Source organism: Paracoccidioides brasiliensis (assembly GCF_000150735.1).
Source record: "Paracoccidioides brasiliensis Pb18 unplaced genomic scaffold supercont2.17, whole genome shotgun sequence".
Classification (NCBI taxonomy): domain Eukaryota; kingdom Fungi; phylum Ascomycota; class Eurotiomycetes; order Onygenales; family Ajellomycetaceae; genus Paracoccidioides; species Paracoccidioides brasiliensis.
Window position 1 is genome coordinate 168345 of NW_011371374.1, and position 26362 is coordinate 194706.

The 26362-nt window shown below is 46.9% G+C and overlaps 9 protein-coding genes and 1 non-coding gene across 10 annotated transcripts; 6 read left to right on the forward strand and 4 right to left on the reverse strand.

The window, feature by feature from the left end:
- Nucleotides 1–843: 843 nt before the first annotated feature.
- On the reverse strand, nucleotides 844–3810 carry PADG_08183 (DNA mismatch repair protein msh-2; the record flags this gene model as incomplete). Its single annotated transcript, XM_010765427.1, has 3 exons — nucleotides 844–2106; nucleotides 2164–3702; nucleotides 3787–3810. 3 exons carry the CDS (start codon nucleotides 3808–3810, stop codon nucleotides 844–846), a joined length of 2826 nt encoding a protein of 941 aa, XP_010763729.1.
- Nucleotides 3811–6512: 2702 nt separating this feature from the next.
- On the forward strand, nucleotides 6513–8679 carry PADG_08184 (uncharacterized protein; the record flags this gene model as incomplete). The annotated part of the gene is made up of 3 exons (XM_010765428.1): nucleotides 6513–6789; nucleotides 6872–7506; nucleotides 7585–8679. The coding sequence occupies 3 exons, from the start codon at nucleotides 6513–6515 to the stop codon at nucleotides 8677–8679; spliced, it is 2007 nt and encodes a 668-aa protein (XP_010763730.1).
- Nucleotides 8680–10183: 1504 nt separating this feature from the next.
- Nucleotides 10184–10627, forward strand: PADG_08185 (uncharacterized protein; the record flags this gene model as incomplete). Its single annotated transcript, XM_010765429.1, has 1 exon — nucleotides 10184–10627. One exon carries the CDS (start codon nucleotides 10184–10186, stop codon nucleotides 10625–10627), a length of 444 nt encoding a protein of 147 aa, XP_010763731.1.
- A 412-nt stretch (nucleotides 10628–11039) lies between these two features.
- PADG_08186 (uncharacterized protein) lies at nucleotides 11040–13020 on the forward strand (the record flags this gene model as incomplete). The annotated part of the gene is made up of 4 exons (XM_010765430.1): nucleotides 11040–11371; nucleotides 11447–11823; nucleotides 11887–12163; nucleotides 12267–13020. The coding sequence occupies 4 exons, from the start codon at nucleotides 11040–11042 to the stop codon at nucleotides 13018–13020; spliced, it is 1740 nt and encodes a 579-aa protein (XP_010763732.1).
- Nucleotides 13021–13831: 811 nt separating this feature from the next.
- PADG_08187 (uncharacterized protein) lies at nucleotides 13832–14420 on the reverse strand (the record flags this gene model as incomplete). Its single annotated transcript, XM_010765431.1, has 2 exons — nucleotides 13832–14189; nucleotides 14326–14420. The coding sequence occupies 2 exons, from the start codon at nucleotides 14418–14420 to the stop codon at nucleotides 13832–13834; spliced, it is 453 nt and encodes a 150-aa protein (XP_010763733.1).
- Nucleotides 14421–15056: 636 nt separating this feature from the next.
- PADG_08188 (vacuolar-sorting protein snf7) lies at nucleotides 15057–16068 on the forward strand (the record flags this gene model as incomplete). The annotated part of the gene is made up of 4 exons (XM_010765432.1): nucleotides 15057–15231; nucleotides 15389–15593; nucleotides 15687–15895; nucleotides 15989–16068. The coding sequence occupies 4 exons, from the start codon at nucleotides 15057–15059 to the stop codon at nucleotides 16066–16068; spliced, it is 669 nt and encodes a 222-aa protein (XP_010763734.1).
- Nucleotides 16069–17710: 1642 nt separating this feature from the next.
- PADG_08189 (uncharacterized protein) lies at nucleotides 17711–21465 on the reverse strand (the record flags this gene model as incomplete). Its single annotated transcript, XM_010765400.1, has 2 exons — nucleotides 17711–21072; nucleotides 21141–21465. The coding sequence occupies 2 exons, from the start codon at nucleotides 21463–21465 to the stop codon at nucleotides 17711–17713; spliced, it is 3687 nt and encodes a 1228-aa protein (XP_010763702.1).
- Nucleotides 21466–22237: 772 nt separating this feature from the next.
- On the forward strand, nucleotides 22238–22317 carry PADG_12446. The gene has a single exon. It is a non-coding gene; the product is annotated as a tRNA-Val (tRNA).
- A 403-nt stretch (nucleotides 22318–22720) lies between these two features.
- Nucleotides 22721–23780, forward strand: PADG_08190 (uncharacterized protein; the record flags this gene model as incomplete). Its single annotated transcript, XM_010765433.1, has 2 exons — nucleotides 22721–23198; nucleotides 23464–23780. 2 exons carry the CDS (start codon nucleotides 22721–22723, stop codon nucleotides 23778–23780), a joined length of 795 nt encoding a protein of 264 aa, XP_010763735.1.
- A 1235-nt stretch (nucleotides 23781–25015) lies between these two features.
- PADG_08191 (uncharacterized protein) lies at nucleotides 25016–26338 on the reverse strand (the record flags this gene model as incomplete). The annotated part of the gene is made up of 1 exon (XM_010765434.1): nucleotides 25016–26338. One exon carries the CDS (start codon nucleotides 26336–26338, stop codon nucleotides 25016–25018), a length of 1323 nt encoding a protein of 440 aa, XP_010763736.1.
- Between the last annotated feature and the right edge of the window lie 24 nt (nucleotides 26339–26362).

Here is a 26362-nt window from a genome sequence, read left to right on the forward strand (position 1 = left end):
GTAGAAAATTGAAAGGACAATAAATCCCTTAGTAGCGCGAGTCTAATACAGTTTTATCCCTGTCAGTCTCTAGGAGCCACGGGAGGAGATAGGTTGTTTTCTCTCTTTTCTCTTTTCTTTTTCTTTTTATTTTATTATATTATTATTATTAGGGGAACTGCAAACGTACAACCACACCGTGATCCCAAGCAAATATGGCCAACTCGTACAACCGGGTGACTAGATCCCACCGCGCAGTAATGTAGCCAGCTACGAATATGCCAAGCGCGAGGATTGAGAAAGGGTGCATCAATTAAGTGCTATCGTTCGTGCATGCCTGGGATGAATGCAAAGGGAAGAACGTTTCCACAAGCACCAAGTGCCTAATTCACGGCCAGTTGTAGCTATGAGGTTGATTCGGTTTCAGGAAGCTTAAGCACGGTGCAGTGGCGTAGTCTGAAGCCAATCGTAGTCGGCGACACAGAAATCCAACAAGTTACCGAAGGGCGAAAGTAGGAGGCAAATTATTTTTCATCCGTAGAATCGAGCTTGTGGATTGAGGTTGAAGATGGGTGATCACGTGATGTCGCGGTCCAGCAGAGCATCGACGTCATTCAAGGGAAAATTCCCCCCTTTTGATGTAAACCTCTCCGATGTGTCTATGGGGGGTAGCTAGGAAAAGTGGGATTAAATAGGGAAACCTTTAAGAGTTTATGAGATCTAATTAAAGTGACAAGGATGCCTCCGTAACTCCTATATATATTGGCCCAATTTAACCAAATTTCGCCAACACCAGACCAAAACAGAAGAGTAAAATTAGAAAGAGGTTAAAAAGCAGGTGAAACGATAATCACATCGATTAAATCATAGAGCCTTTATGCCCTGAAATACCTTGTTATCTCGGAGTTTTTCGTCGGCTTCTACCATATCCCGCATCTTCTTCTTCTTTTCCTCCAAGGTGAGGTTTTCATTGCCCGGGGCTTCTATCTCAGCTTTCCATTTCAAGAGCATGGCTTTAAGCAAGGCACTCCCTTCTGCAACTTCCTCGGTGGAGTACTCATCTAGAGAGGCAGCCTGTTGCTGGTTATCGGCTGCGGTGGAGGTGAAATCTTCCAGCTCCTCTGCCTTTTGCCGTGCCATATTCACTACTTTCTCAGGGAAACGGACGAGTTCTGCCACATGGATGCCAAAGGACTGATCACAGACACCTGGCTCAACCCGGTATAACAGAGTAACCTCTCGCTTCTTTCTGTCCGCACTCTCATTTCGTTTCGCGTCTTTCCCATCACTAATAAACGCCACGACATGAAGATTCTTCACCGATTTGGGATAACGATCTTGCAGAGCCGTTAGTTCGTGGAAATGGGTAGCAAATAACGCGAAACATCTGATTTCTGTGATAATATGTTCCGATATCGCCCAGGCAAGACCAAAGCCATCATATGTGCTTGTTCCTCGACCCAGCTCATCGATTATAATCAAGGACTCCGATGTCGCTGATTTTAAAATATTGGCGGTTTCAAGCATTTCTGCCATGAATGTCGAAACCCCTTTGAGTTGCGAATCACTAGCTCCCACACGAGCAAGGATAGAATCAAAAATGGTGAGTTCGGCCTCAGAACATGGTACGAAGCAACCCGTTTGTGCCATGAGAGCGATAACACCGATTTGGCGGATGTATGTGGACTTCCCGCCCATGTTGGGGCCGGTTATGATGAGGAATGAGGACTCATTGCGGAGTAGTGAGACATCGTTTGTGATGAAGGAGATGTCGTCCTGCATCTCCATACAGGGATGACGAGCTTCCTTTAAAATCGTATGTCCCGTTCCTCGGGGATGAATCTTGGGTCGAACGTATGCAGAGGGAGCATGAACAGATACGTGGGCAAAACTGACGATGACATCTAAATGTGCTAGAACGCTTGCTAGTTGCTCTAGCAATGGGCAGTAGGAGGCTGCGACGTTTACCACCTCCTGAACTAAACCGGCTTGTGTTCGGTTATAGTTTGAAGATAGCTGGTCATGTTCTCGTCTGAGCGACTGCATTGTCGACGTTGTGAAGTATACTCCGTTCTTCTGGGTCGAGCACTCTTGGTATTCTCGTTTATTGCGAATGCAACCCGCTTCCTGAGTAGATCCATTAGAATCTTATAGAATCAAAAATTATTTACGCACATAGCTTACATTTCGTGTCAACCGGAAACACCAACCATGAACTCGATGGTTTTCGAGAAAGAGCTTTTTGTCCGTGTCTTGATTCAAGTCCTTTCCTACCATCCTGTGTTCGACGTCCATGTCGTGCTTCAGTTTGTCGAGCTTCTCTCTGATGATACGGAGGCTGTCGTCGAATTCAGGCTTAATAATGAACTCGTGATTATCCAACGCGTCCAAGTCGACCGTAGTTTCAACCATCTCCGCCAGCTTGCTGAAGTTATCAGAGAGACTGCGCAGTTTGGATGTATACTCTGTCTCAAGAGGCTCTTGGTATTGCTCATCAATAACGGCCTCGAGGGTGTTGATGAATCCGGGCAACCTGATTACAACTTGATATACTCTCACCACATCCTCCAGGTTGGCCATTTTGCGCAGGAATCGTTTCGCTAAACGGTAAAGATCAGGGATAGACCGTAGTTGATCTTCTTGCATAGTCTGTCTGAGCCCAGTGTCTACCACAAAGGCTTCTACCAACTGCTGACGCTTCTCGATGTCGGCGTGGTTCATCAGTGGTTGTTTCAACCACTGCGCTAATAATCGGCTTCCCACTGGAGTCTTGCAGTGATTCAACAACCCGTACAGACTCATATTCTTCGCGCCATCGCGTGGACCAGGCATCAGGTTTAACGCTCTGAGAGCCGATGCATCTAGTTTCATGTACTGCGATAAGTCATGCTGATATAGTTGATATTGACCGAAATTTGATGCATCCGACATAGCACCAAGATACTTGATCAAAGCTGCAGCAGAGCCCATTGCTAATTTCAAATCTGTCTGGGGTAATATGCCAGGAGCCATCTCATCCCTCAACAACCTCGCAAGATCCTGCTCAATATCCTTCGTCCCGAAATCAGCTATGGGCCGCTGCGAAATTGCGATTCCACAACTGTCAAGAATAGACCGGATTTTCCCCAGTTCCACATCCTTCTTCTGGGTCTCCGCCATAACCAGACACTCCTTGACCCCTAGTTGAATAACCAGGGACTCAAAGTTGGAGTAAAGATCGTTATCCACAAACTCACTCACACCAAGTTCCCTGACAGTGGCATCGGCAAAACAGACTCCAACATATCTAGCCTCCGATGCCTTAGCGGATATTTTAACTGCAAGAATAATAGGTGAAGAATCCATGGCTGCACCGCTAGCTCCCAAGTCCTCCTCCACATCCTGCAGATTGCCCGGGCTGGCTTGTTTTGCCAGCGTCCAATTTGCTTTCCCCCCACCCTGTGACACCCATATCTCCACTCTCATACTCAATCGGAAAAGAGCTTCGCGAAGGAAGTTTCGAAATACAGTCACTGTCATGGTTACAGATGGGAGACCTCCTGAATCACTGCGTCCTAGTGATTTGAGGACGGAGGTAGTCTTGTACACGGTCCGGGCAATGTACTCCGCATCAGGACCATGAGCGGTGTAGAAATCACCCCGGTCAAAGACACGGACTGTGGAGGAGTCATCCTTAGCGGGAAGGGACCGGAAGAACCGTATGAACCCCCCCTCATCGTCCACCTGTAAGAGACGTGTTAGATCGGCGTTGAGCTGAGTTCGGCGAGCAATTTCAAGGAGACGTGAGAGTTCAGAAAATTACATTACCTTCAGTTCCGGTCGCGACGACATTTTCCAAACAAAAACGACATACACTGCTGCTGATAGAGCAATCGAGGCTTAGCAGAAGAAAAGGCTGTAGTTCGCGGTTGCGAGAATAATGCCCCGTCCTCGCCTTGGACGCAGAGTTTAATGGTGTCGCCATATCATGTGATATCGCGTCTGCGGCAGGTGATGTCAGCGCTTAACTAACGTAATCAATAAGCGAGCGAACCATATAAGCGAGCGAACCACTTCCCACTCTCTATACAATGAGAATGTCTTCAAAGCCTCAACTATAAAGAAAAACTAGCAAATTACATTATAAATTATTTTCTATACACTTAGAGCATGTATGGGCAGTATGCCCAATAATCCCACAGACACTACACTGTGGTGCTGCATGTTTTTGTGGTTGCAACTCAGCAGTCTCAACCACCCCCTACTCCCATCCATTGACCCTTTGTACATGATTCAAGCCTTCTTCAACCCTCAAAGCACCCTCTTGAGCTACATATGTACAGCCTCTTTCTTGCTTTCTCTTTTGTTTGGCATTTTGAGTCCTTAACTCTCTGTTTTCAGCTGCTAGAATAGCAGCACTGTGCATTGCCATTTGACATCCCTTGACCAGCTGACTTAGGGCATGATTGGTTGAACTGGGTGGGCTCTGTATACAGTGCTTGATATATTCTTTAACTTCCTCAGCCTGCTGCTCCAATTGGCATACATTATGTGGTGTGGCTGTCACCCAGGAGGCCTGGGAGCTGTGGGAGGTTACTGAAGGAGTGGAGATATGCATCATGATATTAAACTGTGAGAGAATCTGCTCAGGATCATATGGAACCAGCCCAGCAGCTCTAAAGCTGCTCTTGATGTTGCTCTCAATCAGGGCCTGCATCTGAGCTGCAGGATAGAGACCCAGAAACTCCTTCTTGTCAATATGATTGATTCTAAGCTGCATCTGATTTTCCATCTGCTGTCTATATGCAGTTTTCAGGGGTGAGAAGCAGTCAACATCCAATGGCTGAAGAAGATGGGAGGAATGTGGTGACATGTAGAGGGCAATGATCTGATTCTCAGTGCAAAATTGATTAAATTCAGCTGAGGCATGGTTTCAGTGTCAGTCTAGAATCAACAGTTGATATCTGCTCTTTGTACAGAGTAGAGTCTTCTTGTTGAACATCTGTTTCAGTCAGTACAAGCCCAGCTGGTCAGTGGTTCAGTCATTCTCACTGACTTCAATCACCCCAGTTACATGGTAGCCCTTTTGTCTCATATCAGCAAGATTGATGTATCTTTTCTTTGAGGATAATCATTGTATGCAAGGCTCAGCCAGTTGCATTGACTTCAGCAATAACAGTCACTTATTTCTGATCTCCAGGCTGTACAAACTTGGGATTCCCAGCTCTTTCAGATTCAGTCATCACTCTGGCAGTCTCAATTACACCCATCTGAAACCCTGTCTCATCAAAGTTGTAGATATCATCTTCCAGAATCCCATACTTTGCAATAGTGTTTCATATGAGCCTAAATCACTCACAGATAATCTCAGAATCCTCACATAGAGCCTGCTGATGATCATACTTGCATGAGAACTTGAATTTCAGCTCATCATGGTGCTTGACAAAGTTTCATACTCAGCATTCACCCACTGTGAGTAAGGGGTTAGATTCTCAACTAGCAAGAAGAAGATTGGTCATTTCTCATACAGCTGCAACTCAGAGAGGCTGACCTCACTCATCCATGGTCAGAATCCATTGAACAAGAGATTCTTCCTCTATAAGACTAAGTTTCCAGTTCTTTGAGGGTGTGTCAACACATGCTGTATGACCATATATGTGAAGAGTTAAAGTTGTATAAGAGACTTCATATAGCTTTGCTGCAGCTCATACACTTGAAATTTGATCATTTTTAAGTGCTTGAATGACTAAAAGAAGCCTTCCTTCCTGAGTAGAGGCTTTATTTCTTTGTGTGATTGATATTTTTGATGCAGAGCATTTCTCATTGTATGGAGGGTGGGAAGTGGTTCGCTCGCTTATATGGTTTGCTCGCTTATTGATTACATTATTTATTTAGTTTAACTATTTCGGGTTGAAAATATCTGACACAACAGGATTTTGGCAGCCTGCTTCGGGGATGGATCACACTGCTCTTATCATTGGCCAGTTGGAGGTGGGAAACGGTCCCTTTTTGCATTTTTTCAGCGTTGTTGATTGTAACTAAGCGTCAAAAAGAGATCGAAAGGATTCTATCTACCGGGAGTTGTTTTGCCATTTATGATGGATCCTTGATGACCACGGAGCATTGAGATGTTCGTTTTCATTATCATCACTATGACCGATGGTTTCTGGCAGCAAGTTCCATCCTTGAAACTCTCAACAATCCAATCCCAGTTCTGTTTCTATATTTGATTGGCTATGCCCATCCAAGTAAGACATCTTCCCAAATAGGGTATCCTCTTCACATTAGCACATGGTTTCAACAGCTTTTATTCAGTCGACGATATGTTTGAGTCATATCTGTCACGACAACGTCAATGTTGATCATTTGAAAGATTTGTGATGAGCTGCTGCTAACTTGAGAATATCAAAATCTAACCAACGGGGGTTCTTGCACTCCTCCTGACCGGTTTTGTCCGGCAAAGGGATCCCAGTGACACAACTTTCCAGGGCATTTTATTTATTTATTTTTTTAAATTTTTCTTTAAAAGGGGTTGATGGTTTTCACATCTACCGATGCCTCCGTTAATACTGCGCTTTATTGCTTTCGTTCTTTTTGCTAATGTCCTTTATAATGATCATTGGTCCGGAATCGGGGTGGCTGGGAGGGCTTGGACGGCTGGATCAAATCGAATATCCAAACCGTTGAATGTAAATCGGATACTGAGACGTGATGTCACTTCGACGGATGTTTGTAAGAGATGGTCACAGCAGACGGCAGTGGTCAATGGGACCTTATATATCTATGGAGGAAGGTCGATTGCAAATTCAAATCAGAGGGATAATACTTGGAGTATGTAAACACACTTCTCTTCGGGGTTTAAAGGTAAAACGAAATGATCAAATATGCTAATATCCGTTTCCTCTTGTAACAGACAACGACTTCTTAACCCTTGATCTGAAGAGCACTTGGGATATATCAGCACCCAAATTTAGTGGCCTCCCCAAACCAAATGGCCCACCTGCTATCTCGATGGGATACCTTTGGAATTCCCTTGAATCGATTTTCCTATATGGCGGAGAATTTTCAGATAATCCCCGAAAAGCTCCCACGAATTTCAGCTTATGGGAGTACAACATCCTATCTGCGAGTTGGAAAGAGTATACGAACCCTCGCACATCCCGAGGGAGCAATTCCAATGCGGGAGATCAACCAGTTCAGCGATCTGCAGAAGGCGCAGGAATTACAGTTCTAGAGCTGGGGAGGGGCTTCTACTTTGGAGGACATCTGGACGGATATACAACTACGGGATGGGATCTGTCTGTCCCGCGTGTCTATCTGAAGTCATTACTTGAGTTCACTTTCCCTGGATATAAAAACCCCGAAGTAGAGAGTTTGGAAGGGGGTAAAGCCGCCGGAGAGGGTGGCGCATGGCGGAATATCACAGAGGGAGGGCTCCAAGAGTCTGCGGGGTTCACCGAACGCGCTGACGGAGTCTTGGTATATGTTCCTGGATTTGGGAAGCAGGGGATCATCTTGGGTTTAGCAGGAGGGACAAACGCGACCTTTGTGAGTTTTAATGTTGTGCCCCATTTTGATATGTTTTGCCCATCAACAAACTGACAAGCTAACTTTCATGATCAATAGACGCAGATGAATGTTATTGATGTCTATGACATTGAAACTTCCACATGGCACAAACAGGCAACCAGCGGGCAAACTCCAGAAATTCGTGTTAACCCTTGTGCTGTAGCTGCATCTGCCGCAGATGGTAGCAGTATTCAGGTTTACCTCTATGGCGGACAAAACCTAATTCCATATGGAAAGCAAAAACAGTATGACGACATGTGGATCCTCACCATCCCCAGTTTCACCTGGATAAAAGTCAACACGGACGGCCAGTCTGTCCCTCCAGCCCGAGCTGGCCACACATGCAATATCTGGAACTCTCAAATCATCACGACGGGCGGATATGTAGGGCAAGACTTGACTTGTGACAGCCCTGGTGTTTACATCTTCGATGCCTCCGAATTAAAATGGCAAAACCAATACGCCGCTTTTAAAGGTGGGAATGACCTCAACCAGCAAGACTCTCAGAAGAAGGACATGAAGGGTCTGAGCGGTATTTATGGTTATCGAGTCCCCAAGGCAGTGCAATCAGTCATTGGTGGCGATGATCAAGGGAGGGCAACCGTGACCGCACCCGCAAAGGCGGCCACTGGCGGCCCCATTGCAACAGGGAAACCGATCACATATGTCGTGACGAATCCAGACGGCTCTGTAATCCGCGTCGGATCACCCGGTGAAATACCAAGAGGGCCCAACATTGCCGCCATAGTCGCCGGAGTGATCGCGGGCTGTCTCTTTATCCTAGCCGTATATCTAGGATTCTGTACCTATGTTTATCGCCGTCAACTGGCATTGTACAAGAGCCACGTCGCAGCAGTCCAGCGTTCGTCGACAGGTGACAAGTTCGGGGCCTCCGCTCCACTCAACCTCTCCGAGCGCACAAGCGCACAGCTCACGTCGTCCTACAGCGAGTCAGGGTCGAATATCACCGCTGCCCTAAGTCATCCCGACAATGGCAACTCAACGGGATATTTCCGGCCTGCTAGCGGGCTTGCTGGTGGACTGGGGAGTATGAATAGCAGTACAGACGACCTGCTTGCTGGACAAGAGCCGACGTTTTTGGGGGTGATGTTGAATCCTCGTCGTAGCTTGAGAGTTATTAATAAGGACTGATATCTTTTTCTTCTTTTTTTTTTTTTTTTATTTTCTTTCTTTTCTTTTCTTTTCTTTTCTTTTCTGTTCTAGTATTGTTGTTGATAATCACGATGGTCTTTGCGTTTTACATGTCTATGAAGTTACGCTTTTACCGTCTGTCTTTATAATGTCTGCTCTATCATACAGACGAAACTGCATGATACCCTCTGTCTTTCGTGCTTGTTCGTCTCTGTTATATACCCGATTGTGATATCTTATACGAGAAGCCCTCGCCCAATTGCCCTATTCATTTGTTCGAATATCTGTTAAACCATTGTTCCCGAGCTCTGGCTATTATTCTATGAAATATCAGGATATAATAACTATAAGCACGATCACCCATGTGTTATGTATGTAATGTGAAAATGCATGTATGAATGTATATAACAGTACTTCCTTTTACCTAAATATGGAACCGCGGTTCCCCTTGCCTTTTAAGTTATCCATGTGCCGCCTTTGTAGCGGCTCTTGAGACGAAAATATCAACAGGGTTCCAGCCCTTTATCTACATAAAGTTTCGAACGCTCGTAAGCACGGCTGGTTCTCACCGGCATGAGCGTGGAGGGGTACAACGCACATCAACGATTAATAATAAGAACTTGAAATCCAGAAGACCGAGGTCCAAATTGCTCTTGTAGTTAACTATGACCAAATCCAAACCATGAAAAACGAAACGAGCCATCTAGATTCTTGTTACTCCGCCACCCACCGTCACATCATCATCGCGCCCTGTTAGCGTGATCAGATTGCGCTGCTTGTTGGTTCGTTCGATCACAAATGGAATCAGAAAACGCTACGAGCCCGGTGATTGATTGGAAGAAACATTCCGAAGCAATTGGGGCATGATCCCTGGAGTGTAAGAGGGCGGACAGTTGAACGTGGGGTTAAAAACTCGGCTGGAAAAACCTTCAACGGGGTGTAGTTAAACATTCTGACGACGAATGACACCCTTAATTTAAAACTACATACTACCTACATACACTAGTCATATCTCACACAGAGTTACACACCAATCTCTATGATGCCCTTTGACGGTTGTTAACTAACCCTTACTCTAACCAACCCTGATTCTAATTCTAACCCACCCGCCACCCCTCATTGAGGGAGGTTACGTTGAAGAGAGAGATGTATTAATAATGGTATAAGAGAGTTGCTCATGATTCTAGAAAAGACGTGGGCCCCACTTTCAAAACCATGTTCTACGGCAAAACCCCGGTCTTAAAAAGATGCCGACCAGATAGACGTTGGTGGGCAAGGTGAATTAGGGCTAACTGTCTCTGCCCTGGAAAAAAGAAAAGAAAGGAAAAATGCAATTCTGGTTCCCCCGGGGTTGGCTGTTAAACCGGCAATCCGGCACATAAAAACCCATTTTCTGCAACGGGGCAATTTCTCATATCATCACGGATGAATCAACTTCACAGGTGTCACCACCTGACATGGCCATTCCTGTTCATGTGACCTTGTCTTGACTCTGACAATCGCAATGCGTAAACGTTATTATCTCCTGAGTGTTCACAGACGGGTTTTGTGCACTCATGGGCCCCGGGTTTCCTTGGGGTCTCCAGCTCTGGAAGACAGAATTATGCTGCATAGCGACGATAAGTGTTTGTTGCGAGACGGTTTTTCGTCTCTTCTTGAAGCTGGGTTTACTTCCCCGCGTCCGCTTCTCCCAGGCCACGAAGTCAGGGGAGCAGACCTTCAATTGAAAACTGGACGGTGGCTTTATGCAATGGAAAACCGCACCTTAGTTTTGGCTATTGGTGATTACGGAGTTTTCTGCTCCCTCTCTATGGGAACCCCATGTGAACCTATCCTGGTCTGCCCCACATCGGTCGCCTCTACTGAGCTAAAGATGCCGGAAGCGGGCTTGGAACTCGCCTCTCCTCTGGGATGTTGTCGACCTGGTGAGGGCGACGATAGACCATGAGCCTCTGATGCCCCCCACTCCCTCTGTGGAGGGGAGGCCCTCGTTCGGCTACACCTCTCCGGTGGGACTGAACAAGCCCAAGTTAAAGACATGTAGGGAAAAAATCACAACTCCACAACTTGATAAAGTGCTTTTCGTTCTGCTTTTATCTTCTAGCAGATGCTCTTCGTATTTCTCTGTCTCTCGTTCTCATTCCTCAGTAAAACGGCTCTTCAATGTTTGTTGATATCCGTTTTATGCTCTTTGTTTCTAGTTGTCTGTTACTTCTCTAAATGCTGAGCGCGCTGCTTACGATTATATAACATCATTTCCCGCCAAATGAATCCCTTAAGCGCAATCTATTTCGCGCTTCATTCTTCAGATTTTTTGACCTCATCATTAATCCCTTCAGCGCGCTCCATCTGTTTGACCGATGGCTGACCCTGAGAAATGGAGCTCGACACCTCCACTAAACCTCACAGAAAGCCAGCATCGTGTTTCTGCCAGTTCCAGTGCCAAAACTGCGTCGGAACACAGCTTAGAAATTGCAATTGATGATCCCGATAAAACCATAACGCCCCAGATCTCCAGAGCTTCGCAACCACCGTTATCAACGAAGATCACGTCCGTCGGCACTACGGGCACCTCAGACCCCCACTATGAAGTGGATTGGGAGGATGAACATGACCCCGCGAATCCGAGGAATTTCCGCTTGAGATCCAAGGCGATGATGATAGGATGTCTTTCTTGGAGCACATTTACTGTGTAAGTGTCCACTGATTTTACTAGCTGCCGAATTTTCGTTAGGCCCTCACACCTGATACTGGTGCAATGAAACAGGATCCATTATTCTACTAGCTATACTGCAGGCCTTGCAGAAGTAGCTAGAGAGTTTGGTACTTCAGAGATCATAGTGACACTGGGCTTGACCTTTTACCTCATTGGCCTCGCTATAGGTTCTGTCATTCTAGCTCCGTTGAGTGAGATGTACGGCAGAAAACCCGTCTCGATTGCAAGCATGTCCTTGTTCATGATTTTAATTTTACCGTGTGGGGTTTGCAAATCGGTCGCAGTGCTAATTGCCATGAGGTTCTTTGGCGCTATAGCAGGCAGTGCTATGGTTTCCAGTGCCCCTGGCTCAGTAGCAGATCTGGTGGATGATGAACATCGAGCTCTAGCATACTCCATTTGGAGTATTGGGCCCCTAAATGGGCCAGGTAAGCCTACTCAAGGTTACCCCTCTGCATGCCACAACTTGCTTGATTAACAGTGTATTATAGTGTTTGGACCCATCATCGGTGGGTATGTAACACAATACCTGGGATGGAGATGGACCAACTGGCTATCGATGATATTTGCCGGAATTGCGTTGGCTCTTCTTTGCTTCGTGAAGGAAACCTATACTCCAGTGCTCCTTCAGAAGAAAGCCAGGCGTCTTCGAGCAGAAACAGGTGACTCTCGCTGGTGGAGCCGATACGACTATAGAGCTTCCCTGACCGAAGTCCTAAAAGTCAACCTAAGCAGACCATTCGCAATGGCAATACTTGAGCCGATTTGGTAAGCTCTCTCTCTCCTACTTTAATCCCTTCTAAAAACGCCGCAACACAACAACAGTCCAGTTTAATTGACAGAATTCGCGCCCCCATTTCTCGCTTCTCAGCATCTTCTGGAACTTCTACATTGCCGTAGTCTACGGCATTCTATACCTCTGTTTTGTCGCCTATCCAATCGTCTTCCGCCAAATCCGCGGTTGGGCCGTTGGAGAATCCGGCCTTGCCTTCCTCGGTATGGGTGTCGGCTCTCTTACAACCGTTGCCGTCGAACCCCTCCTCCGCCGCATGATCAACAGGCACAAAGCGGATCCAGAAACGGGCAAAGTGCCACCTGAATCCATGGTATCTGTCGTCTGTATAGCCGCCGTCCTAATTCCAGCCGGCGAGCTCTGGTTTGCGTGGACCTGTGCTCCAAAGGAAATCCACTGGATCGCGCCAATTCTCGCCGGCATCCCCTTTGGTGCGGGCAATACAGCTGTATTCATCTATGCATCCAATTACCTAACGTTCAGCTATGGCGTGTATGCCGCATCGGCTATGGCAGGCAATTCCGTCATGAGAAGTACTCTTGGTGGTGTGCTTCCGCTTGTCGGGCCGGCACTTTACAAGAAATTAGGGCCCAACTGGGCTGGTACTCTCTTGGGACTGCTGGAAGTTATGATAATTCCAATTCCGTTCGTGTTTTACAAGTACGGGTATAAGATTCGGATTAAGAGTGTGTTGATAAGGACGATGCAGGAAGATAAGAGGAAGCTGGATGGCAAGAGGACAAGAGATGCGAGCATTGGGAAGAACCAAAATGAAGACGAGGCGGAGAAGGACGGTGGAGGAGGGGTGTTAGTGCATAAGGAAGAGGTTTGAAATTCAGTCCCCCTTTTAAGTTCCATGGCTTGGGTGCCCTGTTTATTTTCCTTGGGTTTGGGTAACGAGGAAGTTTCATTCCTTCCAGGGGTTTCGCACATGTGGAGGATTTTTTAACATCAAAAATCTGCATAATCATTAGACCATTTAGCTATCACGTTTGCATCATACATGGCGTTTTGTTTATACAGTTTTGTGAGCGCTCTTCCCATCCAGTTGTTTATTTCTTCATATTACGCCAAGACCCTAAATATATTCGCACATAGGCAAATTGCGTCAATGCGTGTTCGGGTCACATTGGTTTCAGGTTCATTTGGAGATTTATTTGGTTATTTACGAACGGGAAAACATTAGAAAGAAGGAAAGATAAACCGCAACGTATAACATGCATCTTAGGATAGCTCCACCCTTTCGAACCTTGCATTGACTCCTCCATCCACGTTTGCTTCTCTCCGATCTAACTGTTTCAGAACATTTACGTAGGCCCAACAATCCCGCAGTATTATTTCGAAAGTTCATTCATTGTGTAACGACACTTAATAATATGTGCTGGTAGACTCTTTTAGCCTGCTGGGGAAAAAAGAAATCTCTGCCCAAATATGCCCCTATACCCCTTTTCGGGAGTTGGGACCTGGGTATGGTCGATGAACCCGAATGCGTGTCGATGGTACAATGGCGCGAGTTACAGTGATTCTCAACGGGGAAATGATTCCCTTAGAACAATGCAGTGGAATCTTTTGGATTTGCCATCCGGAAGAGACGAGTCAGACAGCATCACATCTCATCGCTTTCGAATTGAATCCAGAGCCGCTTAATCGGGCCTTTTCACCCTCCTATCCGCATCTTCCCAATCCTGGAGCACACGCTCATACTCCCCAAGATGCACAGCATCGGCAGAGAAAACCATCACAGCCTGAACATATATCGTCCTGCCAGTTCCGCTAGCTGTTGACTGAGTGCCGTTCAACGAGCTCGCTGTCGTCCTTGACGACAATCGTTCCCTTACGTAGCCCAGTACATTTAGCCAGGCGCCGACCTGCAGATCGGTGGCTTTGAGAGACCCCAGAAGTACAGTTACGTCCACAAAAATGGAGGGTATGGCGCCCGATGTAAATGGATAGTTATGCTCGAGAGTAAGATGGCCGGTTGAAGTGTTGTAGGAAGAAACGCTGTGGCATGATATTAGCTTTTTTAAAAAAGAATCAATAGACATATATTTCTCATTTGATGTTCTAAATGCTATATGTATTTCTGGCACCACAACCTTTAACTAACGACGACACTCCGTGCTATCGACACACTCACCAGCCAAGGAAGCGGACTTTTGATCCTGCTGGGAATCCTGAAATTTCAGAGAGAAACGCCCGCGTTGTAGGGAGAGGGCCGGGGCATTGGCTCATGATATAAGGAACAGATAAAAATTGACGTTATTGTATGCCATATTTACACGTAAAAAGGATAATATTTAGTGGACATGCTTTTTTCCCAATGTATATATATATATATACCTGGGTGGTTAGTTGTATATAAGTACCACTTTATTATCAGGGAAGTTTCGGGAGACTTTCAAGGAACCGCTGACTAATCGGGCGGAAGCAGGCATGTTTAATTAAAGTTGTGCACGTGACGATTCCTTGGTTTGGATGTCATAGTTGGTTAATGAGCCTCACCAACAAAAGTTGCACACCATCGCAGTCAACTCTCATCCAGCCAAAAATATCATCACCACGCCGTCAACGAACCACTATAGCCATATATCTCCTAATACCCTCTCAGTTGCAGCGTCCTTCCTTTAGACCACTTCCCTTCATATCCCGTTATCTCCCACCCTACGATCACCATCCGGATCCCCTCCCGGCTTGTTTTCAGTCCTCATCCTTTCCGACATCCCGCATTTGTCAACGCTGATATCTATCGCTGCTCCCGCATCCAACTTGGACTCCTTGTTGTACCTAAAACTGCCGTTACTTTACCTCGGCCTTTACATTTCTTGGTTACATTTCTACAGTCTCCCGGCCAGTCTTCGACGGTTAACTATGTGGTCGTGGTTTGGCGGCGGATCTGCTCAGCAGAGGAAGGATGCCCCCAAAAATGCCATCCTGGCCCTGCGCCAACAACTTGATATGCTTCAGAAAAGAGAAAGGCATTTGGAAAACCAAATGGCAGAACAGGATGCTATAGCCCGGAAGCATGTTACTACAAATAAAAACGGTACGTCTGTTCGGAGAGTCCCAGTTCTATCCCGCTTCAGAGGTCTAGGCAGCAGAAAACCGGTCTCAGTAACTGCCGAGCTCCATAAAGAAGCTTAACCTGGAATGTCCTTTCTGTGGTCGTTGTTAACTAACGTAATATCTTCTCTTTTATATAGCTGCCAAAGCTGCCTTGCGACGGAAGAAAGCTCATGAACGATCCCTCGAACAAACAAGCGCCCAGATTATCCAAATCGAACAACAAATATCCTCTATCGAGGCAGCAAATATCAACCAAGAAACTCTCCTCGCAATGAAGAATGCTGGAAATGCCATGAAAAAAATCCACAGCGGACTTACTATCGAGAAAGTGGATGAGACAATGTATGTCGCTTGCCATCATCTCCCTGGCCATCAATAATACGTCCCATATCTTGAGACAAAGGTAGCAGTGGGCTAACATGATATGACTAATAGGGACCAACTACGAGAGCAACATGCACTCAACGAGGAGATTGTAAACGCCATTACAAACAACACCATCGGCGAGCCGCTAGACGAGATGGAGCTTGAAGCAGAACTGGAGGGCATGGAACAAGAACAGATTGACGAGAGAATGCTCAAAACTGGAACTGTGCCAGTTGCAGATCAGCTTGGTACCCTACCAGCAGCCGCAAATGGACCACGTGAGTTATCATTACCCTTGCGGTCATGTGGCGTCCTATATGATCTTGTTATAAAAAAAAGGAAAACTAACATATCAAAATGTCCTTCCACAGTCAAAGGCAAAGAAAGAGCCACAGAAGAAGAGGATGAGGAAGCAGAGCTGGCGAAACTCCGAGCAGAGATGGCCATGTAATGCATGCACTTCCTTTACTATCTTTCATTGAGAATGAGAATAGTTGAATACATCCGCATGCCCAACTTTTCCAAATGCATTCGGGCAAAAGGTTCACACTCTATTTTGGGCTGAGAGGAGAAACCTTTCCCGTTTCCTTCAGAATCTCGCATCGTCCCTATCTCCTCCCACTTTATTGTATCCCGGGTATTCTGTGCGTCGATGCTAGGTTACCTACTTCATAAACTCTCATATCGGCGTCGGGAGCTTCTATTTTCCTCTGATTTTCTTCACCCCTTCTCCTTCAACGTTTCCATTATATGACGCGGAGTCTCCTGATTCATACCTCCTTTACAGTCTGTTTATGTAGGTGTCCTTTTTTAATGCCTGTATCCCTGCTTATTTGTAAGTGTTCCCTTTTGCATATGGATATGATGATACGGGAATCCCATTCTCCCAGCGCTTTCTTTTCTTTTCTTTTCCACCCCCCAGCTACATCTAGCCATATCTGTTAACTAACCCGTATATATATAAAAAGGGGAAGTAAAAAACCATCTAAATCCATAATCCTGTAACTTTACGCATTACGCTGGAAAAGCCCACCTTGTAGCTATTGTGCCTACCTCCACCAACAGTACTAGTACGCTTCCCATTGCCTCGTCCCCAAAAGGCATCCAATATCTCAGGAATTGATGCTATCCAGAAACAATGGGCGTGTATCATATGTGCCTCATTTAAACCTAGCTTTATGATAGAAATTTAACCAAAGCAACCTGTTCTAATGGGGTATATAAAATACTTGATAAGAACAAGACAAAGCGATATCAGTCCACCAGCTCCTCCCATCAGAAGTAACGGATGGGCACCTAGATAGATAGGTAGCTACCATAGGCATAGAGACGGACACTAGGGCGTTTTCCCATTTACATTGGTTTTTGAACAAGGATCGAGATCCGGATCAAAAGGAAGAAAGGATGCAACAGAAAGAAATAAAGAGTACAGAATAGATGAGATGAATAATATCTGCAAAAGGAAACCACACCAATGCAGACATATATGTATGCGCATATGCTTGCGGATATTCTATTGACAAAAAGAAAAACTTAGAAAGCAGCCATCTTATAATAAGCACCTGCAGTTTCCCCCTTCTCCCTATGAAAATGGAGTGAACAAAAACAAAGATCACCATCCCCTAAACCAGATTTAAAAACCCAGCATTGCCCCAACACTTCCCACTCCCACTCCCCCCCAAATAAAGGAGAGAAAGATGTAATGAGAATCATTTCCTTCGTTTCTCATTCGATCGTAAGAACGGAAAGGAGGAAAATTATTTAAAGAAAGGAAAAACTGCTAATGGATATGATAGAGTAGCTTATCTATGCATGGAATGCCAAAAAAAGGAAAAGGATCCAACCCCAATGCAAAGATCATTGATAGACAAGACTGTGGAAGTGAACGGTAAAAAGTTGTGGGGAGGGCCGGGAAAGGAGGCCAATTAAAAAAAAGAAAACAACAACGACGACAAACCAATGGGTATGTAAACCAACGGAAATCAACTTCCTTTCCGGCATAAAACGGCAAACACGCACCCCATTTCCAAACTCGGCGATACCAAAAGGGGGAAGGAAGGGGAGGTGGAACAAAAAAAAAAAAGAAAATCGAATCACTCCTCATTTAACCCCGCAATAATCCCCTTCAAGGCATCGATAATAACAGATTCATCCTTCGGTTCACCGCCGGGGAATGAACTTTCCGTTGCACCATTGAGCACACGGTTGCGAGCGCTTCGTAAGACTTTGGAGATATATTCTTTATCTTCGTAGTCTTCCATTAGCACTGCTTCGAAATTATCGATGGCTTGGTTTGCTCGGTCGAGGAATGATGGTTCGGGTTCGGGTTCAGGTTCAGGTTCAGGAGCTGGAGGAGGCGCGGGGGGAGAGTGGGTGGTTGGATTTTGAGGTGGGAGTGCCGATGGTGGTTGGGTATGGGTATGGGTATTAGGATGGGTATTGGGAGGCTGGGATGGAGGAAGGGTTTGAGGCTGGTATTGCGGCTGGGGCTGGTTCGTTGGAGGTGCTGAAGGCGGTTTGGAGGGAACGCTATTAGAGGAAGGTGGTCGGGTACTTTGGATGGGATGAGGGGTGTGATTGAGGAATTTGTATTGTTCAGGGGGGGGCATCCGTTGTGGGGTTTGTTGCTGTTGCTGCTGTCGCTGCTGTTGTTGCTGCGACTGCTGTAATTGCGGTTGTGGTTGTTGTGTGGGATCCTTTTGGGATTGTTGTAGTTGCGGAGGAACAGGGGCGCTGGACTGTTGTTGCGGAAGATTTTGTTGCTGCTGCTGTAGCGGTGGTATTGACGGAGGTGGTCGTTGTTGCTTTTGCTGTTGTTGTGCTTGTAATATCTCGGGAGGCGGAGCTGAGGCATACGGTGACCTGTATGTCGAAGTTGTGGAATTGGCAAATGTGGGCAGTAGATTTTTACGCAGTGCAGGTGGGAGTGAGAGAGCAGCGGGATTTGGTATGGAGTAAGGACTATTATGTGACAGCGCCGGACCTCCTCCAAGAGGAGACTGGCCGTTACCTATAGTGGGTAATGCGAAGGGGTGAGAGTTGTGACGATCGGGCACGTTCGGACGGGGGGTATTAAACTGTGTGCCTGAAGTGGGCGCCAGGTAGGATTGGCTGTTTGTGAGATTGTGGGTAGATTGCGAGGTAGTATGTGAGGGAGGAGGGGGTGAGGGCCTCCGTTTCTTTTCCTTATCAACAGATGCCCCGGGTGTGAGCTTCCACGACCATCCTTTCCCGTCCCTTTCTGCGTGTTCAAACAAATGAGCATTTCCGTTAAGATTATGGCGAACGCTTGATGTCCAGCCCTCAGTCTCACATCTAAACCGGAAGTATGGATATTTCAACTTAAGCGCGCGATATATTTGTTTCAGAGTCATTGGCGTCTGCGATTCGGACAGAGCGTCGAAAATGAGAACCGCATAGTTATATGGAGGCTTCGCGAGGTCCTCGCTGGTGTAGAAACTTTCAGGGGGATAATCGGGTGACGGAGATTTCGACGGCTTTCGTTTTTTAATAGGCGTCTGTTTGGGGACATCTTCAGCGCCGATGGTAGCATTAGCATCGCCACCTTCAATAGAGGGAATAGCCATGTCGTTAGAAGTTGAATCGGGCTTCTTCCGTTTGGTGTATTTACGTTTCTCTGCCTTTGCGCTCGGAGGATCGTCTTGCCCGGATTCTTTCCCAGTCTTTCCAGTCTTTCCGCGACCTAAAGGAGGAGGCGTCACACCACCGTTGGCTTCTCGTTTGGCAGCCAGTTTCTGTTCCCTAGCTATTTCAGCTCGTTCTCTCTTGGACATGATTCCGTCTTTGGGTGGGCGACCAGGCCCGCGACGACGAGCAGGCTGGGCAGAACTCTCCGGGCTGACTTCAGCTGTGACTTTCGACTTAGGTGCTGGCTCCTTGTTAGCTTTCATTGGTGTTGGTCGATCTTCCGCTCCACTGAATTCCGAGCCATCCCTGTCCATGTTATCAACCACCTCAGCGTCACTGCCCGCTCTAGCATCCTGCTCTCCTTGATTTCCTGCAACTTCCTCTTCATCTCCATCGATTATTTCAGGTTCATCTTGGTCTGCTCCAGTTTCACCAACCGGAACATCTGGAAGCACAAATCTCACACGGACACCACCTATTTGGATGAAGTCACCACTGTGCAGCGGCCTCACCTGGCCCGGCGCAAGCCAATCCGCACCCATGAAAGCCCCGTTCCTTCCGATAACTTCCATCTCAAACAGATTTCGGTCGAAGTTGTAGGCGATTTTGACGTGCTTTCTAGATATACCACGATGAGTGGCGACGGAGCCATTAGAAGGTGCGGGAGGATGAATTGGTATTGTTGGACACGCGTCCGGCGAAGGTAATAATGACAACGTATCGACAGGCTTAGGGTCATTTCTTGACCGCAATGACTGCATCGCAAGAGCATTGTAGTCTTTTGTTATTTCTGGAGTCTCGAGAGAAGCAGAGGGGACTTCTGCAGCGGCCATGTGTAAAGTTGGACGACGTTGGTCGCCATGGGATGAATTGGATGACTTCCAGCTCACTTGGGGCGGGAATTGCTGGGGGACGTCAGGATCGAAGCCCATGATGCCACCTCTATCACTGACCACACTGCCCATTATAGCACTTCCTTCATGCTTCACGCGATTTGGGGTATTATAGGACTTATTCCCCCCACTTGAGCTTTGCGCTCTTGCCTGTCTGACTTGGAGTTCCCGCTGCAAGGCAGCGCGAGCAGCGCGGACATCGCGGCCCAAAATAAACGAGTATGTGTTGACGTAGAAATGTCCATCGTCAAACTCTAGTTTTGCGAAGGCCTGAATGCGGGGTTCAGAACCGGCGATAGACTCCGTCGCGGCCTGAGAATTTTCCCCGTCGGTATGTGGTGGGGGTTCTGGATAGTTAACAATACGGGGAGTTGGGCCGAAATGAACATCTCCATTGAAGTAAGCGTCTGTGAGCAGTTCATTCTGTCGCAGTGCTTCCTTCGTGTTTTTAGGGGTACCCAAGGGTAGCAAACCGGAGCAAAGTTTTTCTAGCTCCGATTCCATCTTATCATTGTTGTTCCGTAAGGTATCCAACCTCATGTCTAAATCCTTGGATATGTTTGCCTCTGGAACCCCTTGTAACACATCGGCAAGGATATCTTGTTCTTTTTTCATTCCCTCATTCACTCCGTTGTTGTTAACTCCCCAACCAGGCTCCATCGCAGGGTCATTCACATCAACAGCCCCAGCGCCAGTGCCATTCACATTGTTCTCCAATTGCGCTGGTGGTTCTGAGACGTTCGAGGGTTGTTCCGGCAATACATCCTTGTCTTTTCTGGGGTCATCAGCTGCGAGTTTGGTTGGCAGGGCATCTTGTGTTGTATCATTGGCAGTCGGCTTGTTGGCAAAAAGTTGGGCTAGAAGAGCACTCGCGGCACTTTGCTTTTCCCGATCGGTCTGTTTCTTGTAGTCATCTACACATATCATATTGAGTCAGTTCCATATGACAACGGCTATATAGAAGTTTGAAGGAAACGCATACCCGAGAGGGCGGACAAGGCGGCAACCTTGTTCGGTACATCGGCCGGGAGGTCCCGGGAACAGTCACTGAGATTGTAGGCAGACCGATCTGGCGCCGCATCGTGAGGCGGATGGCCCATCAGCGACGTCGTCAGGGTCTGAGACGACGACATTTGCATGCAGTTGCCAGGGACCAACCCAACCTGCTCGAGCTCAAAGCGGTGAAGTTGAAGAAATGCAGTCAATCCTTGTAGGGTTTCTCCTTGGGCAGCTGCAGTCAACCGTAGACAGACAGAACTTGATCTGGCGTACTTAGGCTTACTTCGGTATAGTCCGCCTGGACGCATCGTTTAGCTATCCGATTTGGGTCTAGTGCGCTGCTGACTCATCACAACTGCGGCTGTGCTCTATACATAGATGGAAGAATGCTTTCCCCAGACAGTGCGTGCTAACAAATGATTGCATCCGCCGTATACGATGTATTTACTTCAATTGACATCCTGCTTTCCTCTGAAATTACCACACTTCCGCCCGTCTATATTCCCTCCCAGGATGTCGGACGCTGTGTCGCTTGATTGACCAATTTGCTCTGATATAAGGAATATTTTGTGTGGGTAGATCTTCCGGGAAAAGCACAGTAAAACTTCCGTGATCCCTGGGAACAAAGCCAAGGAATCTAGCACCTTGAAATTGAATATGAAATTTGGATGTCTGTTTGTCTTCAGAATAGGAAGTTTAACCAAACTGAGGGCGTGAAAATCAGTTAAAATGATGGGGAAGTCTCCAACTCTCGAAGAAAGGGCGCCTATTCTAAGAAGCGAAAAGATACCATCCATACTATGCTATTATGTAACCATTCATAGGTTTCCACCCACAATAACTCGGAGGGGACAATTGGATTTGTGGGGGCAAGGCAAGCATTGTGCCACTACGACAGCTACTTGTATACATGACAGTAGGAAGAAACAGAATGTGGACTGACCTCCCATTCACACATGTAATCCGGCTCCATCCACCCTGTACTCTGGCCAACAAAAGTCAAATATGAGGCCCTTAAAAACCTTATTCCCCTCTCTGTAGAAGTTTAGGTAGGTAGTCCGATTACAAATCTCTAAGACAGATCGATTGGCCCAGTGGTCAAGGCGCCCGCTTTACAGCGAAATCGCGGGAGATCGCAGGTTCGAGCCCTGCATCGGTCATTTTCTTTTTCATACCTGTTGTTCTCCAGACTCTTCTTGGAAAACCCCCCCCGGAATATCTCCCCAACGTCCCGCGGTTGTCCATTCAAGGCGGCAAGTGATAGCATGGTGAAGGTGGGGATTCGAACAGCGTAAGTCTTCATCTGATTTTATATTTATCATCCCATATAAATCTTTCTTGCCTCTTGCCCTAAGGTATTTTTATCTTTCATGATTTACAAGTCAATTCCCACCTCAATCATTTGAATCACGAAGCCGACACTAATCTGACTCTTTAAGTTGTGATATCAAACCACATTCAATCCGAAGCCACATCCCTTGTAAATAGTAGACCCAAAATATAACAGACACCCAACGAGAAAAGCAATAGTAAGACATAGATATACACAATATACCTAGAACAATGGCACCAAAAGCCAACAAAAAATCCTCCGCAAAACAAACCCCCTCCAAAACAACCTCTACCTCCATACCTAGCACCAGCACAAACACCACGCCCCCAAACTGGCCCCCCCTCAAACCGCTCATCCCCCCGTCAGACCTCCACCTCACAACCCTCCTCAAGGATCAAATCCTCATAATCCGAAACCTCTTCACCGGAACCCTCTGCAAAACCTACGTCTCCTTCCTCTCCTCACTGCCGCTGGTCACAACGCCCACACGACCCAAGAGGGGAGAGGCTGTGCGTTTCAACGATAGGTTCCATGTGCATGATCCGGCATTTGCGGAGAGGTTGTGGAGCTCGACTGCGTTGAGGGAGCTGGTGCTTTCTGATGAGAGTGGGGGTGGTGGGCAGGGGTTGTGGGGAGGAGAGGTCCTGGGGCTGAATCCGAATATACGGATTTATAGATATGGGCCTGGGCAGTTTTTCGATAGACATTGTAAGTTATATGCTATTTTATTATTATTATTATTTTGATTCCACCTAGATATCAGAATACCAGAGAAATGGGGGTTGTAAAATATAGATGACGTATGTACGGACTGTACAGTAAATGTATATGTGCATACATATCTTTTAAGGGGCAGTGTAGGGAGAGATCTACACGGATTCCGCCCCAACCCCCACCTCTTCCCTATCTACTATACATAATCACAATCACAAATTCCACCCATCTCTAACAAAACCAATTGTCCCCCTTATAGACGACGACTCCGTCCCCCTCTCCATCCCCTCTCCGTCTCCAACTAACAACAACACCACCACCACCACTACCACCATCCGCGCAAAAACTACCTGGACCCTCCTAATCTACCTAACAACCTGCACAGGAGGGGAAACTGCCTTCTACCCCGAGAAGCCCACAAAGGCATCCCGACAGCCGGACCCGGTTGTCGTGGGACTAGAGGCGGGAATGGCGCTGCTGCATAGGCATGGGGAGAGCTGTCTCCTGCATGAGGGGCGGGAGGTGACGGAAGGGGAGAAGTGGGTTATCAGGAGCGATTTGGTTGTTAGAAGATGATTTTGGGCTGGTTGGGGGGCGGGGGGTAGCTGGGAAGGGGTAGCTATTTCGGCTTTGGTATTTTTGGTACGATACATAGGTTATTGTGTGATATAGTTATAGCCTTTTTACTTCTTGCGTTTGAGAAAGGGTGAACGGATCTAACGTCATGAAATATACAACGTATGTTTTACCACTTGCAAGTTTTGTAGGTTTAAGTTTCACGATTATGGGCCAGGGACATATGGCTTGATTAGAATAAGGCGGGGAGACAACAGCAACATCAAGAAGCAGAGAATAGGAGGAGGAGAGGGAAAAGTGAAGAGGAAAGACGGAAATTCCAATTAAAAACACCATAACTAAAAATTATATGGAGAAAAGCAGCAGGCAGATGGTAACTAACTATGTTATATAGAAATTCACCCCATCAAACAAAAATCCAAAAGGAAGAAGGGAGGGAAAAGAAAATAGCTGTTGAGACGACAATTGAATGATTAAAAAGGCTGGCAGTGTTCGTGGATTGGGCAGGTGAGTAATAGAATAGTTATAGAACATGCGGGGTTGGTTTTTCTTCATTATTTTTTCCCAGAATCCTACATTTGAAAAAGAGCATTGGGTCAAATTATTTGTCAAAAATCATCAAAAAGCAGCTTCACATTTCACTTCACATTTCATTCATTCTTTAATTTTTTTGGGTATTTTTTTTTTCTTTTTCCTTTTTTTTTTTCTTTCTTTTTTTTTTTTCTTTTGTTCGCATTACCATTTTCCTTTTGAGCTTGTTTTTCCCATTTTTGATATTAGGTCGTCATTCATCAATCACTAATATTCATCATGCTCCACTTTTCAGCCCTAGTGAATTAACCCGCTCCGCTCCACCCCGCCCCTCCATCCCTTCACCTAAAATAAAATTTAGAAGAGTTCAACTTGCTATTTTTTAGTTTTACTTTGTTTCAGAGGGGGGAGTGGTAGGGAACAGCCTTCGTCTTATCACCCTGCGCAGCCGAAAAACTAGATAATAAATAAAAAAAAATAAAACACAATGCATATATGCAGAGACGACGCCCAACAGAAAACTTCGGAGTTAAAAAAAAACAGGAGCAAATGAAAACACAAAAGCGATCCTAAATGATAATGAAAAGTGAAAAAGTGAAGAAGGAACAAACCACCAGATTTACTCTGAAAGTAAGAAATAAACCGAATAAAAAGCAAAATAGAATAAAAATATGAAGCGGCATCCTAGATATGGAAATAAACCCCTACCTCCCTTTCTGCGCAGAATCACTCTCATTCGTCGCATTAGAAGCACCACCATTAGAAGCAGCAGTCTCATACTCCGCCCGCCTCATAATATCCTCCACAGATCCAAGCAGCCTCTTAAACCCATCCCTCCCCAATTGCGCAACCTTCACATCCGTCTTGGCAACCACACTCGCCGCCCTAGGCTTTTCATCCAACAACGAAAGTTCCCCAAAATAATCCCCCCGCTTATAATGTTTCACAGGCCCCTCAATGCCCTGCTTAAACGCCTCCGCCTCCCCAGATTCAAGTAAATAAAACGTATTACCAGGATCCCCCTCTTTGATAATCGTAGAGCCCGCGCTGTGCTTGACTGTGTCCAGCGCATCTGCGATCTTGGCGCGCTCGTAGGGACGTAGGGAGGAGAGAAGGGGAACCTCTTCGAGAAACGCTTCGTACATGCGGCGTCGTTGGAAGGCGGAGTCCATCAGGATGCGGCGGAAGGTGATGCGGTCCAGGGCCCAGAGGGTGGATTTGGGAACTGTTGAGATGACGGTGGCGGCACGGGGGGCATTGTACATTAGTGCCAATTCACCAAATGAGCCTCCCGGACCGATGGTTGTGACTTTCGTGCCTAGGCCTGCGGCGCCGCCCGGTTGCACGGAGCCGGCTGGGTTGATGTAGACGTCGAACACACCATTTTCGACGATGTAGAAGAAGTCACCTGCGTCGCCTTGGGTGATGACCTTGATGTCCTTTGCCGGTATTGGCTTTTCGACGAGGGCGTTGAGCACTGTGCGGAACTGTTCGTCATCCAAGTGAGTGAAGAGGAAGTTTGTGGAGACGGCTTTTTGGAGGCGGGAGAGTTGGACAGGGGTTTTGGGGTGGTAGGGGGGGATCCAGCTGTCTGCGCCTGAGTTGGAGGGGTTCAGGGATTCGGCGGAGACGGAGGTGCGGCGACCTAGGGCGTAGTTGTTTGGGAAGCTGGGGTCTGGGGGGCTGGTGCTAATGCTGGTGCCGGATGGGGGAAAGGAGGAGGGAGCATGGGATTCTTGGGGAACACTGGAGAAGGGGTTGCGGTGGAATGAGTCGCCGTCGGCTTCTGCGTCGCCTCCTCCACCTCCAGCTGCGCTGGTGCTGGTGCTGTTGCTGAGTCCGCTAGGGCCCGCTGGATGATCTGTGGGGGAACGAGAGGTAGCGGCAAGATATTGATGACCGGGGGCGGTGTGGTGGAAGTTGGTTTGTGTGGGGGACGAGATGAATTCGTCTTCTTCTTCTATCTTGGAGACGTCGGAGGTCCCACTGCCGAAAGGGTTGGGGCTGGGGAACATATTACGGGCCATTGCGAGGGGACCTCTTGAGGCAAA